This window comes from Accipiter gentilis, chromosome 9, assembly GCF_929443795.1.
Source record: "Accipiter gentilis chromosome 9, bAccGen1.1, whole genome shotgun sequence".
Taxonomy (NCBI): domain Eukaryota; kingdom Metazoa; phylum Chordata; class Aves; order Accipitriformes; family Accipitridae; genus Astur; species Astur gentilis.
The window spans coordinates 6863065-6882467 of NC_064888.1; the positions used below are offsets into that span (position 1 = coordinate 6863065).

Genomic DNA, 19403 nt, shown 5'->3' on the forward strand with positions numbered 1-19403 from the left:
GTGGATATTGTGCATGGCAGGAGCATGACATGCCTTCTCAGAATTTGTCATGCTCTTCTAGAGGACACAGTATCAGCAGGGGATTATGAGTCATCTTTGTATGTGGAGTGTGCACTGATATCTTACTGCTTTGTTTTTCAAGGAACACTTGGGCTACTTTTAAAGAAATTCTTTAGCTTTTCTTCTGTTAATGTAGCAGCCTGCTTTATTTTTGGTGCAGAATGAAAAATATGTCCTGAAGCTTTTAAAGGAGCAAAGGGAGGTTGTTAGAGCTAGAGAACACACAGTGTATAAAATAGACTTTGTTGGTTGCCTTGTGTTTGTTGATTTATTGATTTTGACTGGCTTTGACTTTTTTTTTTCTTTCTTGCATTGCAGAAGCTCTATTACTACTGTTTACATTGAGGTCCTTCCGCCCAACAACCAGAGCCCTCCCCGTTTTCCCCAGCTGATGTACAGCCTTGAAGTCAGCGAGGCCATGAGAATTGGAGCAGTTTTGTTAAACCTGCAGGTACAGATGCTTCCCTGTAAGCCTTTACCACGTTCCTTCTGTTTGTGCCCATGCCATGCAGAACCCAGTCCTTGCATACAGGAGGAAAGGAGAGTTTATAGGGATTTAAAATTATTTAATTTTAGTAAATAGCTCCTTTTACATGGACCGTATAGGAAAAGTGCTCACTTGGATATTTCTGTAACTTCCTTTTGTGTTAAATGTGCTAAAAAGTACTATAGGCTGCATATGGGACTGAAGTGTATGAGAAAAAAATGCCATGGCTCAAAACTTGAAAGGCCTGTGATTTCTTATGTTAAAAATCTCTCTATATACGTTTGCCAGCAAATCAGAGGAGCTTAGGACCTTCTGCACCTAACTCACATGGAATTTTTTGCAATATTTTTGGTACTCAGCCTTCTTTAGCCCATTGGTTTTGAAAAACATATGAAGATACTTACTCCCCTTGGTGTATGTAACAACTGCTGTTCACAGGCTAACAAAAAGCAGAGGTCCCTGTACTAACTGACCACCTGTTATAGCTCTGCAAGTGGAAGCAGTGAAAACACATTAGTCCAGTATTGCTTGTAAATAATGCTGCATTGACGTGTTTTGCAGACCCAGGTTGCTTCTCTTGTGTGCTGCTGCATGGTTAATGTATTAGTTTTCTCCTAGCTTATTCACCATGCCCCAAGCTTTTGCTGCATTATGTTCTGTCCACATCTTGAAAGCCAGGTATACAAAATAGGTAGATAAATTACAACTCTTTAGATGTTGTGGGTTTTTTGTTTGGTTTTTTTTTTTTTTGGGGGGGGGGTGGGGGGGTGGGAACAGGAACGTCATTATTATTATTATTATTAAATAATTATGGCTTCAAGTCCAAAGCAATAAACTCAGTACAGCACGATGTCCTGAGCGTGGTTCCTGTAAACATTTTAGCATTATTCAGATTTCATATAAAGCCATTCAAAGGAAAAAGACTGGAAATACCTGAGCTAAACAGAAACTGTAGAGAGCAACAGCCTTATCTGCTTTAAGTCAGTGTAGCTCTATTGAAGTCTGTTGAACCCAGTGGAATTAGGTCAGTTCATATCAGCTCAAGTGTGTGGCTCTGTGTGTTTTGCACATTAAGTAAATGCGTGGGGAAAAAAAAAAGTAATCCAAACTGAAGTGTGTGAAATAAAAGAACTCTGAGTCACTGATGCAGGTGATTGGGTAAATTTCTATTAAAATAATTTGCTGATGAAGGATTAAGATTATTATGGATGGGTAAACTGATATAGTCACCTGCACTGAGGGAGGATGACTCATTTAGCTCAGTGCTGAAAATTAACTTCTGGCATGTCTTTATAATGCCTACAGTGAGTTCAGAATTGAAGAGCCGTGCTGTCAGGAGCCTTCTTCTGACTCATGGGGAGATGCTTGGGTTTTTCAAAACTCAAAAGAGTAATGGGAGCCAGGAGCATGCTGAGAAACAAAAACATTTGTGTTTACTTGACAGGTGCTGGAATATATGGCTGAAGGCCTGGGTGATCTTTGGAGGCAAAAAACCTATTAGCAGGTTTTAGTATTTAATGGTTTTATGTAATTTAAATGTGGTTAGAAGGTGAACCTTATTGTGGGAATAATCTGTCTGCTTTAATGTTTCACTAACCCCCAAACTTTTTACCTAGGTTTTGTTTTCCTTTTCAAATGATCCTTGGTAAGGTATGCGGAGTAAACCTGGGAGAGACAGCCTGCGCCTGGCAAGGCAGGGGAGATGCAAAATGGTCATGTCTACTGTCCTCCTAGCCAGGATGCTAGTGAGCGTTTTGGTGATATAGCAGTGGGTATCCTCTTACTACATGCCCAAGATCCCCAGAAATGATGAGTTACTGTGTTTGGGAAACAGTGAAATGCATCAGTTAGTTTTAAGAGCTTTGGAAATGCATAGAAAATGTTCTCTTCTGCTTACTGTTACTGCAATTTAGATTTATCTCATATAACTAGTATGCTATGCAGGGCTTGAATTCAGCTAGACAATTCCTGTTTGTAAAAAAGACTTAATTGTTAAATCACAAATATGTGTGGCTTCATCTCTTGGGGATTAGTCAAAGACTGTGTCTCTTGTAGGGCTGGTGGTCCTAGACCTGAAATGCAGATGCATTGTCTTTATGGTGCAAGTTCAACTGCCTCATTCTGCATTAATACGCCCATCTGTATTAAAGGACTTCTATTGTGTGGTGTATATTTCTGTCTTCATCTTTTTTTATTCCCTGTGTAAAATTGGCCAGGATGTTTTAAACATTCATAAACTGAGTATTTTAAGCATATGAAATCTTGTGCTGTCTTTTCCAGGCAAACAGAAAGTTACCAGTTAGTCATCTAGAGGGTTTTGTGGAATTTTAACAATAGCTTAAGGTATTCCCTGTGTTCCATAGGTAATACGGACTATTACCAGACCTCATATATTTAACAAGTGTTTTCATGTGTAAATTTTTACACTGACTCTTTCTTCCATGAATAGTCTTATCAATACATTAAGTGTTTTGGACTTAAAGTATGTTTTGGTTGGTGCAGTAGGGTTAAGAGGTTATGCTTTTATGACTCTCTCTTGGTAATATTTTGTTAGTGTTGCATACAGTATGAAAACTACAAAAACTGGGAGAGAGAGCAAGCAACATATTTTAAATATTCCCAAGTTAGCAAATCTGAATATGTGCAAAATATCAGTGTCAATAACAATGCAAATGCAGCTGTTTTAAATTTGCCTATTAGACTTTAAAATACATGTTCTAAAAATAAAATCTACTTTCTCCTTTTCTGTTAAAATTTTTCATGCAGATGATGGAGGGTTATATTTTTTTCTTATACTATTATTTATTTTATAATGTACCCAGTTGATTGTGACTGGTGTTTTAATTAACAACATTTGAGATTAAGTAATGCCATATTAAATGATCTCCACAGTATTAATTTGTAAATAAAACTCAGACTTTATTGCATGCCTGGGAGGTGTTTATTGCTTCATGTTCTGCCAGCCATTATTAATTAAAATATGCAAATAGGGTAATTTTTCTGGGACTCTGCAAAACAAATAGGACCCTTATCATGGTCCAGTTATGTGCTGAACAAGGAAGCAACATGAAATCATTGTGTACAATTTATGAAGTCACTGTATACAATTGATCTGGAAAACAATAGGTATGGATTGCTCTTTTCTCATGTGCAAGTCCTTAGTGTTTTTCTTATGTACATAATAACTTGCTTTTCTCTGGTTTTAAAGAAAACAGAAGTTTTTTAAAACGATGATAAACTTTTTCCCCTGAGTTTTAAAGTATGTTGATTGAAAGGTACATTTTCTTTGGACATAGGGAGAAAATGAAATGAACTAGAACCAGTCTTTTCTTTTATGTCTTTTTGAAAGTCTCCCGACTTGTTATGAATGAATGTAGACTATAAACAAACTTCTGAGATACCCTTAAATGTGAAGTGAGGACAGTATCCCCTGCAGGTGAGGTAAAAAGAGTACAAAGGACCACTGAAGACTGAAGCAAGAATATGATTCTGGTGATTTAGGATCTGTGATAGTCCTCAGATGCCAACTAGTCAGACTTTCTGCATCCAGTATTTGTATAGTTTCATATTCTTGGCTAACAATTTTTCCCTTTACTGAATCAGATCTTGACCGTTCATATCTTCAGCATAAGAATATCTGAATTCTGCTCACACCCTCTAACGTGCTGGCACCCTTGTCACTCAGTGCTATCCGTGGATTTTATAAACAGATTTTCTATTCTGTCACTGATGTTGTTATTGAAAGTATTGATTGGTATTGGAAGAAATAATCACACCTTTGCAGAATTTAGTCAGTACTAAATGCTATCCACTGCTGTCTGACCTTAATTTCTATGATCACTTTTATTCTTGCTTAATCCCATCTTCCATTTGGAGACCAATGTTGTCTAAACTTGTTTGTGAAAATGTCACATAAGGCAGTGTGAAAAGCCTTACTGTGGCTAAGATGCATTATTACATCCACAGCTTTTTCCCTATTTGCAAGCCCTGTTGTCCTGTTGTAAAAGAAGATTAGATTGCTTTGACATACTTTGTTCTTGAGAAATTTAGCTTTGTGTTATCTATCTCCATATTGTCATCACAGGTACTTACAAATAATTTGATTGGTTGTGGTTTTCTGGGAATTGAGCTCTACCTGTCTGGTCTGTGATTTCCTGGCTTGTTCCTCTGTGAAAGATATACCTTGTGTTTGCCCTTCAGCACGTTTGTCCTCTGTGAGCTTTCAAAGAAAACTGCTAATGGCTTTGAGATTGCTTCAGCCCATGTTTTTATACACTAGGATGAATTTCATCAGGCTTTAATTTCAGCGGATGATTTAAAGATGCTCTGTTTATGTACATATTCTCTGCCTTATTCTTTCCCTATTCTCATCTGAGATTTTACCCCTTTGTTGCCACAGTTAATTTTGTTTGCTGCTTGATTGCAGCTGAAACACAGGAAGTGTTAGCTCTTTAACCTCCTCAACATCATCCTTTCTGCCTTTATACTGTGGCAAGGTGCCATGCTCCTTAAGTTTCCTCTGTAACCTAAGCATTTCTTTGTTATCCTTTGTATACTTTTATGTTCCTATTACAGTTTCACCTTGAGTTTCTCTGACTTTGTCATCATATAGTTGTGCTTGCTTTTTCTTTGTATTGGTCCCCTTCATCTGACTTAGCCACTATTTTCTATATGCTTCCTTTGGTTAAGGCAAGTTGATTTCTTACTAGATTCCCTGTTCTGCCTGCACACTGGAATAGTTTTTGATTCTGTTCTTAATGTTGGGGGCGTGGGGGTGGTGCTGTTTTGGTTTTTCTTGTTTCTCTTTTTTTTTGTCTTAAGAACTGCTTTTTAGATGGTCAACCCAAAGATACACAGTCCTTGACTGTGGTTTACAGCAAATGCTTACAGAAAATAGATAAGAAGGAGGACAGTTGTTGAAAGATGAGAAACACAAAAATGCTCTCTCCTTATCTTGTTTTTTATTTTGACCTGTCTCCTAGTAAATCCTATCCACCCTTCTTTGAACTTGGCCTTGTTGGAATTTTCACAGCAGTGTCTTTAGTCCTGTGATAACATGCTTAATCACTTTGGGTTTTGAATGCTAAATAGTTGTAGCTGTGAGTTCGGTAGACAGTATTTTCTCTGAAAAGTACCTGATAGTCTTTTGGGGGAAAAGGTGGGTGTACACTTGACAAAAAAGTAACAAATACATGGCAAATTGATGGCCGTTTTTGGAAATAGAATAGCCAAAGCTTAACTTCAAAAGTAGTTTACTCAAGTTGTGAAAAGCTTTTTTTGTCATCTAGTAGGTAGAATATGCTTGTTTTGGTGCTGTTAGTAGCCCTTCTTGAAAGGTCTCATCCTGATCTTCATCCCCCTAAAAGCAAATTATTGTGGAGGGTGAGTGCTGCCAAGTCTACACTGCTCAATGGAGCATCAGCAAAAGGATTGGGATTCTGGTAAACTAACAGAAAGAAGAATGTGGATAAGAAGTGGAAATGAAGAATAGGAACAAAGGAAACAAAAAGTTCAGTCTAATCAGTCTGTAGCTGCACAAAAATAGAAGTAATTGAATAAAGCCTGATTTTCATACTTGAGATGCTGTCTGTTTATGGGTAGTAGTAATTTGAAAGTCTGCATCCAGGAAATTGTTGTTTCTCTGTAGCATAAGAATTCTGATGTGATACAGCTTTATCTTAAGTAGCCATCTGTAATTACCACTGTTGCCTTAGAAATAGCAAGATTGGTGTCATTCCTATAGATAATTTTAATAAAACTTCAGGGGTTAATTTTCCAGTTTATAAATTGAAGGAAAGAAAAGAAAGCTTTGTAACTGACTTTAATGTTATCCTCTTTTTCCCTAAAGGCTTTTGATAGAGAGGGTGACCCTATAAGATACCTCATTCAGAATGGAGATCCTCAACAAGTTTTTAATCTCTCTCAAAGGTAAGTGGAAAACCCTTAGAAAATAGACTTTTCAGTCAAGTGAATATGTGGGCTGAGAGCAAAAGAAAAGATGTGTAATCAGACATATTCAGCTGTTGCTTAGATTGGCTCTTAGATGTTAATGAGAGCTCTGTGAATGATACTCTGGAGTTTTTCACAGGGGACTATTTATTTATTTTAAACACTTTAGTAGGTAAAACTCACTGAGGTGGAAACGTTCTATTTGAAAGAGTGACCAGGGATTAATTAAAAACCTTATACTTGTCAGCTCTTGACTAATGACAGGGACAATTTTTGCGTTAGTTTCCTGCCTTCAAGCATTTTAGTCTGTAGTGGAAAGACTTTTGAGCATTGTTTTAAAACCTTTTTTCCTTAAATTGAATACCAACTTAAATAGAGTTAGAAAGAGAAGGGTATGTTATGAAATTTATAAGCACCAATTAGGTCTGTGCCTGTCCCACTACCACCTTTATTTTACCCAAGCAGCTATTATTTACACTCCAAAGCATCTTCCTTCTTTGCAGGAAGAAGGGAGCTGATTTCCCATGGTAGATGATGGGACAAGAGTAACCTGAGGCTTATTTGTTCATGGTGAGGGTATAACTGCCAAAAAATTGTTATAATTCAGTGTGAGGGAGAGATTGTACTGAAACTGGCCTGTACATTCTGAGTAAGCTCTAGGTTACCTGCTGTGATAAATCTCACATATACGGAATATCAAGTCACATATGAAACAATGTGAAAGAGCCTTAAAGATCCCAAGAGATGCTGATGCTGTTATCCACCAAGATTGATGGGCCCTCTAATAATAAAGACTTGTCAGGCAAGGAAAGGGACAGCTTAGAGAGAGGGGACTATTTCATTGAGGTGGCAAGAGCAGGAAATTATGTTGGGCTGCTGGCTTTATTCATTGCTTACGGCTGGAGTTTTCAGTGCGAATCAGGGAAAGTGTGCTTTGTTCATCAGCTCAGAGGGAGCGCTAGGAGTCATAGCTCCAGCACAGTGCAGATTTGTAGGGTTTTCTGCACAAGCGATGCTAGCAATTCTCTCCTTAACATAGAGAAACTTGGTCTGACCCACTCTGTGACCTTTGGAACTTGAAAAATGAGGAGTGTGCCTGGCCACATGAGAGATGCTCTGATGGGAGATTGCTCAGTGGGTAGTTGTTTTGTGTAGTCTGTGCTTATCCAGCGCTGTTCGCATCGCACCATAAAAATCCTGATAGTTCTCTGTACCAGAGAGACTTAAAAAATGTGTGCAAATTCAGGCCAACTTCTGGCCTGCCAAACCTGTGGTGTGAAGGTATTCTAGAAGTTGGATCCTAGGCAGCTCCTGGATTGTCCAGCTTTGGATGTAAACAGTGTGGCGATCCCCAGCAGTCAAGCTGTTAAAGGTGGCATGTGAATTCACAGCTGTGAATTCAGTCTGAAAACAAGAGATCTCTGGTGTGCTCTGAAGGCTGCAGGCACAGCACACCTCTGTGTGTCCATGGGCAGTGTTGCAGCACTGGCAGGTGTCACCTCCCAGGGCCTGTCAGGGGTGGCTGGGAGTCCTCCTCCATCCCACCCGGCGTCTGGGGCCCATCATGGGCAGCCTGACACCCCCCTGACACACACCCCCCAGCCTCACATCCCCCCGATACGTGTCTGAGCATCACAGCACATCGAGGGTTTCAGCACAAACTCAGGCGTGCGTTTGTCTCTTTGATCTGTTGCCTCTTGGTAAAAAGGAGAGCTCTTTGAAGTGTTTTCTCCTTCCTGCTTTCCTTGCATCTGTTTTCTTGGAAATTGTTTGTGTAAAGTTTTCTTCAGCCTTTTGCACGTTTTTTCTAGATGCTGAAGTGTCTTGATAGGAGATTAAAGTAGGTTTAATATTAAACAAAGCCTATAGTTAGTGTGAGTGGCATATTAAGGCTACAGGAATTTATCTCAATGTTACATAAATACATTTTTAGATACTTTAAGGCCAAGGCAAAGACCATGAACATCATTCCCTCTCTTCCTTTTTCTCATCTGGATTATTTTCTTGCATCCTGGAGCATGTCAGTTAGTCCCTGTGTAATTACCAACTGGCAACATCAGTACTGAATATTACCAGTTTTACATCTACTGACTAGATCTCTTTTATCCTCAATCTGAGGGTTGTGAGATGGTTTTTTTTCCTTCTTCTTTGGCAATACAACCTGAGCAGGATCTGTAGTAATTTGGTACCTCCTTCTGTTCCCCAGGAAAAGAAATGATTAAAAGCTGGGGTATTAAATGAATGTAAGTACATCTGAATCCTTGAGTAAAGCACAGGAGTTTTTATAAATTAGCCTGTCTCTTGCATGATGTTCATCTATTGAAGTGGAGGCCGTAGACTGCAATTGTTCGAATGGTAGGAAGGACGAGATTAAAAAAAGCAATATGATAGTGCAGAAATATTGGAGAAATTTAAATGGATACATGCAGCTAAAGGTCAGTGTTAGCAAAGCAGTATTTGTTGTCAATATTTTATTCTTCACTCTCCTTTGATTTCTTTTTTTGGGGGGGGGGGGGGTGAATTAATACTTTACCACATAAATGTTTTATGTTTTATTCACAGTTCCTTTCCTAAAAAATTCTTCTGTTCATATTTTATTGCAGTGTCTTGAACAAATGCTGAAAAATATATATGATCTATTATGATAGCCAAGTGATTTGCAGAAACACCTGGAAATAAGAGAACTGTTAAAATACAGAGCATGGTTTAGTATTTCATGTTGGTCAATAATATACCTGACTTTCCTACAGCCCTCAAAGGAAGTTAATGCCTTTCTCAGTAGCATCTCTACTGTTTCAATGTCTGCTACTTATAAATTATAAAAAGTTTAGTTTAAAATTTAAATGGTCTTTAGTAATATAACAATAATATTAATTGAGCTCAGCTGACTATTCCTTAGCAGAAGACAATACATGAGACTGGAAGCAAAAATGAGATATGCAGTGTTATTAATTTATCACACAGAAATTACAGGATAGGTTGCTGGAAGTCCCACCACTTTTATACTCATTTCCTTCTTGTGGGCCATGTATGTATGTAAAGCTAAGAATTTACTGTTAGTCAAATTAAAGTCTTTATAGTCTAATTGAATGAGTATTAGTAGTCCAGTTATGATACTAATGCAAATAGCTAAAATTGCAAATATATGCATGTTGTAGTATGTGTGTATGTATATATATCAATATAAAATATGCATAATGTAATTTATGTATATGTGTAATTTTAACCTTCATATATGTATAATCATATATATGTATACATACACATGTATTTTAATGATACATAGCTATATACATTTATTTATAGCTATATATAGCGCTACATATATTTACATTACTATATATATGACTATATAAAAAAAATGTGTATAAATATATACACAAAATTTCTACGGTCTGACCTTTGCTCTGGTGTTAATGCTTTACCCTGTCACTTGCTGTTTGGGGCCCTCAGGGCAATAATTTCCTCTGGAGCAGGGGTCTATGTTGAGTCTTCAGCAGCTGAAGTCCTGCCCTGGGAGGAGGGGTATGATGCAGACTGTTTCATTTTCCTCGGTCTAGGATCCATTTTGAGTCATTTTTGTTTGTTAACATGCTCTACACCACTCTTTTTTTCCCCATCTGTGTGCAAGTCTATCTTACATCTGAACTTACTGCATGTGGCGTGTTTTACATAGGTGGCTACTTGTTTATTGTTCCCTTTGTGACCCCAAACTGGCTTTGGGCAGCTCCTAAGGTTGCGTTTCTTTCTCAGCAGTAGGCACTGGTGAGATGTTTGTAGCCCAGGGGCTCTGACGTCATCCTGTGCCTGAACTTTCACCACACTAGAGGCCATGCCTTTACTGATCTCTACGTAGTTTGCTCTCCACACAATAACCATGTTATAGCTATCTATTAGTTACAACAAATATATATATAAAAATAGGCCAAATGCTACACAATTGTAGAAAAGTAAGCGAAAGTTAAACCAACGTTGGAATCGGGTACTTGCTCGTTAGATAATTGGTGTTTAAAGCTAAAACTGACCTCTGAGCAGGCCAAGGCAGGTCCATGCAAAGAAGCATGACAGGTCCCGACGCCCTGTTGTAGCTTGGCACAACGCTTGTGGCTTGGAACAAGACATGTCAGCTCCATATTTACTGAGTTACAAGGCTACACACAATATTTGTGTCTCCCGTTGGTTTTTACCAACCTCCAGGAAGTATTTTAGGTACAATGAAGTTGCTAGCTTTTCCTTATTTGAGGAAGCAAAACATGGCACGTGTCTATGTTTTAGTTATGTAGCAATGAGGCAGATGGAATGTAGCATCTCATGAAATATTCTTTTCTTTGATTGCTGAGCTTGGATGTTATTTTACCTACCAACCTTTCAATCCTAGGTGAGAGTTATGCTCCCACTTGCTGTTTCCACCTATTTCTGTATTATTTATTTGAGGAAACCGCTCGCAGTAACTGCTTGCCAGTAAGTGTTGGTATTTGTCTCTGCTGGAAACAATGTTGGAAAAAGTCTTGGCCTGGAACCAGTTTGTTGAGGTCTCCTCTGGGAGTGAGAAGTTACAGCAGAAACTCTGCAGAGATTTGTAATCTCAAAGGGAAATAACATCATTATTATTGGATTGGATATAATCACTTGGATTATATACATCCGAGTGTTCTGAAGAATTACAGCTAATGAGACCTTATAGTTTGGTGGGACTTTTCAGTTTTGTTTAGTTTGGGTTTAGCTTGCTTTGTTTGTTTTAGTAAGACCTCTTTCTGAGCAAGTAGCTGTTTAGGTTCTTGGGTTATGAACGTAAAATGTAAGCTCAACCCGTAAAGTTTATACATGTGCCTGACAAATGCTTGTGTCGGATATGCCCGTTAGAAATGGAATAACGTATGGAAGGTCACAGCATGCCAAGATCTCAGCCCTTGTGGATTTTGCACCACAAAATCATGTGCTGTTACACTTTACTTAAAATGTTAGAAGCAGACTGACATTTTTGGAGGAGTTTCATGGGAAGAGCTGCTTAGCCGTGCAACAAAAGGGATAAATATCATCCTGGATCCATGTTTATTGGTGCATGTTTATTAAATAGCCTGTGAATTGGGTGGCATGCGAGATCTCAATTTGCTACGTACTTGACTATGTTCCAGTAGGCATAAAAAAACCTATAAATGAAATGCAGAGCTTTAGGGCTGGTCACAAAAGTACCATTTTTGCTAGTTCAGTTAGGCAGAGTTTAGCTTGCTTAGACAGGATTGTCAACCCAATCGTACTTTTCTCATGCTTCCTAATACAAAAGTAATGAGTTCACAGTGGGATCTTGTCTCTGTGTTGCTATATCACACCTCCAGGTGGCTTCTAGACTTCTGCATGAGAAAATTAGATCATCGTAGAGACAAAATCTAGGTTGTTTTATTTGTCAGCAGTTACAGGAATTTGCAATGCTTTCAAACAGCATTTCTATAAAATTTTTTGTTTTATTTTTTGCCTATGTAGCTTCCAAATAGCCCTTCATTCCTTGTCTTTTTTTAAACAGGCATCAATAATCATAACATCCTGAATCAGGTTCCATAATAGTTGTGCCTTTGTTAATATTTTATTATTAGGGAATATGGTGTATCTGTGCTTGCACTGAAAGGGCATTAGCTCATTGCAGCACTTTTACTGCAGTCACACAACATGCAAGTTAGTAGCCTTTCCCTATAAAACCCTGAGGCGGCTCATACTTAAGACTGTGCGTGTTGTATTCCCAGAGTTCACTGCCACAATCCTGTCAGGGATATTGGGACAACTCTGTGATTAATAGACTGCTTGTGATTCTCTCTTCTCATATATTATAGCAGTGCAGCTTTCTAAAAAAATGAGGGTCCTGTGTTCAGTGTAGGTCTATCTTTTGTATAATCCTATTGATCACTAGGTTGCAATTTTAATCCTAAATTATGCATGTATCGAAGCAGAAAGCATTAGAAATTGGCTAATCATTTTTATTAGCCTTTACCTACACAAAACATGCTTTCACTTGTAATAAAGCGTAAAAGCTTATTAACTTACTTAAAGGGAAACATTTGTGTAATGCAAAGTAGTGGAACAAAAGTGCTTGTAGATATCTTAAAACTGTTGTGATAACGTTTTATGTTTTTGTTTTATTACTAGTTCTGGACTGCTAGCCTTAGGAAAGCCCCTGGACAGAGAAAGCACTGATCGCTATATTCTGATTGTTACAGCCTCGGATGGCAGACCAGATGGGGTGAGTTTCCTGTGAAAGTTTAAGAAAATGGGCTGTTATGGTATGTAGTTAGGCACTTAAAGTAGTCTAATTGTAGTAGCTTTTATACGGGTCTTGATCAAATATATCTATATTCTGCAACAATTTTCCTTTATCCCCAAAAGGTTTGTGTCGATAAAGCCTGTGTATCACTGGGGTAATGTCCTTTGATCTTGAAACAAAGTGACTTTGCTGCTACTTCTGCCTTTTTGTTATTCTTCAACAAGAACCAATGTAGTCAAGGTTTTGCGTTATTCAGATATGTGCATCTTCTTACTCTTTCTTCTCCGTGCTATTAAATAACCAGTCTTTCGTCTTACCTTCTCCTAAAGACCAGTTATGTGGGCAGCTATATTATTGATTTGTACTTTATTGAGTGAAATGCATTGAACTTTTTTCAGAATTGACAGGTGAAAGCACTGTCCAGCTTCAAATTTTTTACACTCTCAGGAAATATCAGGAAAAATGTCCATGCCACTTCTCTTAAAAAAAATAAAACTTTTTTATTGGGAGGTATTTCTAAGTCTTCTATGTTTGCATTGATTAGGCATGCAGTGACCCTGCAATCAAACCAACAAACTACTCACATCTGTGTTCAGTATAACAAAATTGTGATTTTTCAATCTCCATATTAAAAAATTGAGGGCTATTTAAGGATATGTATTTATTTGTCAAGCAAAGGCAATGGAATTAGTTTTTCTAAAAGTTTCCAGCAATCCCAACACAGGGGATTTACCGCAGTTGGATTGTGCAAGGTACACAGGAATGCAGCAGTTCTGCTGTGGACTTGTGCCACAGAGGAGAGGTGTCTATGTATCTGACCTTGAAATTACAGTGTATAAGGAGAGATCTACAATAATATATCCACATTATCTTGGCTATTCTCGGAGGCAGCGTTCAACTTTGAGGTTGAAACAGAGAAATCTTGGACAGTTTGCTAAGGAGTGATCATGAAAGCTCTGTGATTTGGACCCTTGCCCACCCTGTCTACACTGCAGCAGAAGAAAATCTTATGTATTATTTGTGACATGCTTTTTTCCCTATTTTAGCTTTTTCAGCTTCTAAGGTTTGCCTTCCTGCTCAGTATTTACTCAAAGTTTTTTTCCCAAAGTATTGACAAAGTTTTAGAGCCTTTATACAATTCTCTGGCAATACGGAGTAACTACAACAGAGCCCACACCTTTTCCATTAAAAATCTGGTTACAGTTATCCTTAGTAATTCATCTTAATGTTTGTAATTTTGTTACTTGTGAACTACTCTCCATTTTTGATAGCTATGAGTTCAATTGTTTTCATCTCTAACTTCCAGCAGTTGATTCTGGAGATTTTAATACGAGACTTGCCTTCTGTTTCAGACTATGCTATACTGCTGAAATACTATCTGGGGCATAGAAAGGCTACTGAAAAGATATTTCCTCTTCCTTTCATCTGGAGTTTCATTCTCTTTGTCCTGCAACTTAACTGGACATCTGATCCGTTTTAACACTCAGAAGAGAATAGTTGCTTTTTTCATAGAAATCTAGTTAATCATGGCATGCCGCCTAATATAAAATAGTTGTGTGTGAGGTGAGATATGGTTTTTGAAGCTCAACTGTGTAAAAACCACCAAATATAAACTGTGGAGGACTTCATTAGTATCATCTCTGAATGATGTTGATGTAGGGTTGACTACCTGTTGCAGCAGAAGTCATTGATACTTAAGTCTGTGAGCAATTCAGTAGCGAGGCTGGAGCAAGTAGCAGCCATGTTGTTGGGAAAATGGACTGTCCTTTTATTCTTCGTGCATTGCCTAGCCCAGTGAAGACAGGGCTAGAGTTGTGGTAGTACAAATAAGAACAGCAGCATTCTCAAAAGTAATGGGAATGATATGCAAATTTCAAGGATTTTTTTTATTGGGCATATTTTTTTAGAGAAAATATCAAGAGTATCCCAGAAGGAAACCAAATAATTAGAGGCCAAAAAACTGTTGTAACGTCAATGAAAGGTATTTGTGATTTCCCAGCACCGGCATAAAACTCATCATTTCTTAATAAACATAACAGTTCTTATTAGTACAGCAGTCACTTGACAAGCAGAAAGACGAGGGAAACAGCAGCAGGTTGCTTGACTCTTTGGTACTGAATGCTCTTGATGGATGGTGTAATGTTGTTGCTATAGCAACAACAACATACACTTTAAAAAAAATAATCCACTCCCCTGCTATCTCATTATCTGCTTTCCTCCCTCAATACCATATGGTTTTTTCCTGGAGATTTGTATCTGCAGGTGTGTGTGTTAATTATTCTCACAGTGAAATGTGGTCACACTTTCTAGCTTGTGTGTGTTCTCTACTGCTGCTTGTTTTGGGGTCTTCATCACTGTCTCTTACTGGCTGTAGCTGTTTTCTTCTGTTATGATACTTTCTGCCAGTGGTGGGGCACCTTTCTTAAAATTATCCAGCAGTATGGCTTACTTCACAAGCTGACTCGTCTGCTCTTGGACCCCAAGCTTCTGGTGACAGTACATGAAATGAAAGGGTTAGGAGTTGTCTGGGCTTCTGCCAGTATCACAAATAAGGCTGTATAAGTTTCTTGGCTTTTACTTTACAAACAAATAGATGAAACACGGCAGCTCAGCCCATTAAATCTCCATGCCTTTTTCATGCCAGGAAACAGTGGTTTTGACTAATTTGCCAGGCTTCCCTGTGCCATTGCACAATTTATTTGATTTGCAGCTCTTTGGACTTAGCTCTCTGCTATTTGACAGGCTCCTCCTGGGTCAGGGACTCATTTAAAGTTGCTAGCTGGTAACATGGCAAACTGCTCTAAGGAGATGGATGCTTGTTCCAACAAGTCGGTGAAATTTCATGGAGGACCTTTTCTTTTTAACTAGTTTATATCAGAAAGCAATGATGTCTCTTTAGGAAAAAAAATGTTCCTGCAATTGCAGAACTACTGCACCACAAACTAATTCACCTGCTGCTTGTCATTAAGGTTTGGTTTTTTGAACAATTCTGTTAGTGCCTACAGAAAACAGGCTATCTGATTGAAGAACTTGTTTCACTTTCCCTAAAATCACAAAGTTAATTCCACAGGCAGGTGCAACTTAATTTAAATGACATTAACATATTTTAGCTAGTAACATATTAAAAACTGATTTCTTCCCATCCAACAGTGGGCTTTTTGAAATTAGCTATTAGAGTCAAATATACTTAAAGTTAGCCTTTGTATTCTATACAGCCTGTTCTGTATTTGCTTGTTTCTTTAAAATTGGAAAGAAATTTACAGAGAAAAGACTTTATTACTGTATTTTAGGGGTATTTTTTGTTCTCAGATTTTTTAAACTAGAAATTTCCTCTTCAGTTACAACATAAAAATTTGGCATTTCTATGTTTTTGTAGTTGGGGTTTATGAACAACACTCATAGGATCACACAGTAATTCAGGTTACATGGGATGTCAAGAGGTGATGTAAGTTGAGCCTGTTCCTCAAGCACGGTCAGCTATGGTTGCACTGACAATCTAACTGTGGAGCAGGTTATTTAATTCATAGCCTTCAAGTATAAAGAAGCATAAAAAGCCATGTTAGTGCCCTTACAGAGTAGAAAAAAAAAATTATTGATGTTTCAAACTTATCTGAGAAAGTTCAGTCTTTGTAATTTCAGCCAGTGAATTTACTTCAGAAATTGTGAACAGTACTCAAGACATTTCAATATCAACATTTTTCAGCTAAATTTTGTTGCGAACAAAGAATTTTAGCCATTGTACATAGGTTTCAAAGGGGCATAACTTCAACTTATTTATTTTTAAATAATAGTGTATAAAATACTGCATTTTAGATGGAATACTTCAGATGGGAAATGTTGCTATGCTTTGAAATTGTTGAATCTTTCAGAAAGAAATGTATCTCATGCTGCTTTAAAAGTTGTCTGTCTCGGGGTGATGACTCTTGTCTGTTCAACGTTGTTCTCATAAAACTAAGAATGTTTTTCTCCATAGAGATAAGTAAGGCTTGTTAGGCAGGTGAAGCCTGTATTTCAGTGTCGCATCAGCAGTCTCTGGGGTCGAAGCAAACAGGGCCAGAAAAATTCATCATCTCCCCTACCTTTAACACTGGTCCAGTTCATGCACTGATTGCCATCTCCAGCACAGACAGGGTCTTCTTTGGCCCAGGGAGACATGCCAAAATGGATCTTTCTTTCCACTTCTTGTATCTCCGGGAGTTCGAAGGTCAACACATAGGGCAGCAGGACACTTCCCACATGGGATCACACTTCTGCTTGGAGTACAGCAGTGCCAGTGCCAGCACCAGTCTCTTGGGGACCAACGTTTCCTCCGGGTGCTTTTCCCATAATCACGGTGGTGCAAATCATAAACCCACAAGTTACGGGATTCCTGATCTTCTAGGGAGTGAAACTCTTGCCCTTGTAGCTGCAATCAGGCCAGGCCAGCACCGCGTGCCCTGCCTGCTCCACTGTGCTGTAAACCCTACAGGATATTGGACTAGCACACAGTATACAATATGGTATTGGCCATCCTTTTGATCCCCAGTGTTCTCTAGAGAAAACTAACTGTTCTCCATCATCATCTATGAAGTCCATTGGACACATTTTTGCATTTGAAAAGTCTGTGGTCCCACACACCTTGAATTTTTGGTGTTTTAATGGTATTTTTTTTTTCCTGCTCCTTTTTCTGTGTCATTAATAAAGGATCTAAGAGACTTTTAACAGTGTTACTGTGGCACTAAGTAGTTGAGGTTTCTGTATTCTAAGACCCAAGCCTTATTTAACTGCCTAATGTTGTGCGGTGATAGTCATGTTGACACCTTTTGACTTTTGGGGACTGCTTATTCCATCAAAATTAATACAGAGCTACTTATGCCTTTAACAAGCAGTACAGCTTTTCATTTAGTGGTGTGGCCTGGCTGACACAGTTTCATCACTTTTGCATGCCTTATAATGCTCTTGATTATTTAAAATGCTCAACTATGCTTTCCAAGTTATTGTTGCTCTGAGTTATAACCTGGAGCATTAACAGGCTTGTGGTTTTTCTCTGATCTTGGAATAACATGACCTACCACCCAGCACTGTTAACAGTATGACACAACAAACAATTAAGTATGCATTAATTGAGTAGTCAGGAAAATATTTTTATTTCCCTAGTAAAGAGACTTGGTCGTAGATGGGCAAAAGAATGACATGCAAATGAAAAAATACATCAAGCTCAAATTGTTTTCACAAATTGTGGTGCATTTGGATGGGATTTCAAGGCAAGAATTCACATCTTTGCATTTCAGAGGGAGAAGTTAGAAACAAATATGCATGACTTGTTAGAAGAAAGAAAAAGCCTTCTATGCTATTTATTTTTGGCTTGTGTGAATGTGTATGTGTCTGTTCATTTATATAGATAAAACAGGAAGCTTTGTTGTATTGTCTTAGTGTGTATTGTGTGATTTAAGCAGAATTCAAATGTCCAAATACAAATGTCTAGTCCTGAAAATATTCACCCAGCACTTCAGAAGTGTGTTTCTGCCCAAGTCTTGGCAAAACGGAGCAGCTCAGTGCCTAGTTTACAAAGCCATTTGTGAGTTAGTAATTAGGTATTCCTTAAAAATTGTCAGTCATCCAGGGGGTGCTCCCAACCCTCCCAGGCAGCTACAGCCTGCCTTTTTAATGTGGCTGAAGGAGAGCAACAACATTGATGTCCCTTCTCACAGACGCTTTGTGGTACTCAGAAAATACTGACAGGGTTCAGATTCTTTTGCATGTCTTAGAAGACTCAACGACTAGGCTGCTAAACTACTTTGAAGTCCAAAAGAAGCTGTTGTCCAACTGCTGTTTTGAAGTTCGGCGTATAGTCTGCGATTTGCTGGATAGGAAAGATTAGAGGTGACCTAGCTCTGGGAGGGTTTCTCTGAAAGACATGAATCCAAGATCTTGCCTGTAAATCTCAGATTGTGCCCATTTCTTCTGCAATGAATGCTTCATGAAAAAATTGGAATAATTCTAGCATTGCAGACCCCAAAACTGGTTTGGGGGCCATGTTTCCTGAGGAGGCAGAAGCAAGGTACCATTAGGCGACCCTTAGAAAGACATCCGAGAGAACTGTTTTCTCGGTGGTCTGGGCTGGCCCAGAGCAGCTGGGTGCCAAATGCAGGGATAGAATTGGCATTTTGGAGACTTTTAAAGTCATTTTTTTTGTGCTTTCAATATGTCGTTCTGGGTACCCAGCACCGTATTCCAAATTCCACTCTGATGTCTGATGCATAAAAGGGAGACACTGTAATGTTTAACCTTCAAGCGTGGCTAAAACGTTCATGGATTTGCACTGTACTCAGTACAGGAGCTTAAATCAGCGGGGCTTAGAATTGGGAAACTCTGAAAAATCATGTTCCTGGCTACAGTATGCAGAAGTATGCTTGTAGAAGGTCACGGTAGTCTCTCTGCCACAACAGTGCCCTCAGAAGGGCCAACAGTTGAAAACTAGTGTTTGCTCACCTTATGATCTAGCTAAATAATTGCCACAGGTGGTAAATGAAAGTAGAATAAATACCATTGTATTCTTGATCCTAAACAAAGATGTTTGTCGGAGAAGGGCAACCTAATAGTCTCTCTCTCCCAGGGGCCCTAAGGCATACTGGTGTGCTTTGTGTAGACACAAGTACCATGCTATATTCCTCC

At 38.5% G+C, this 19403-nt stretch overlaps 1 protein-coding gene across 11 annotated transcripts in view; it reads left to right on the forward strand.

Moving 5' to 3' along the window:
* PCDH15 (protocadherin related 15) overlaps positions 1 to 19403 on the forward strand; it is an 858619-nt gene that overhangs the window by 684109 nt on the left and 155107 nt on the right. For all 11 annotated transcript variants that reach the window (XM_049810552.1, XM_049810540.1, XM_049810547.1 and 8 more), the window contains 3 exons: positions 379 to 511; positions 6396 to 6475; positions 12635 to 12728. In XM_049810552.1, the coding sequence (XP_049666509.1) occupies positions 379 to 511; positions 6396 to 6475; positions 12635 to 12728 (307 nt within the window). The remainder of the gene's footprint in view (positions 1 to 378; positions 512 to 6395; positions 6476 to 12634; positions 12729 to 19403) is intronic.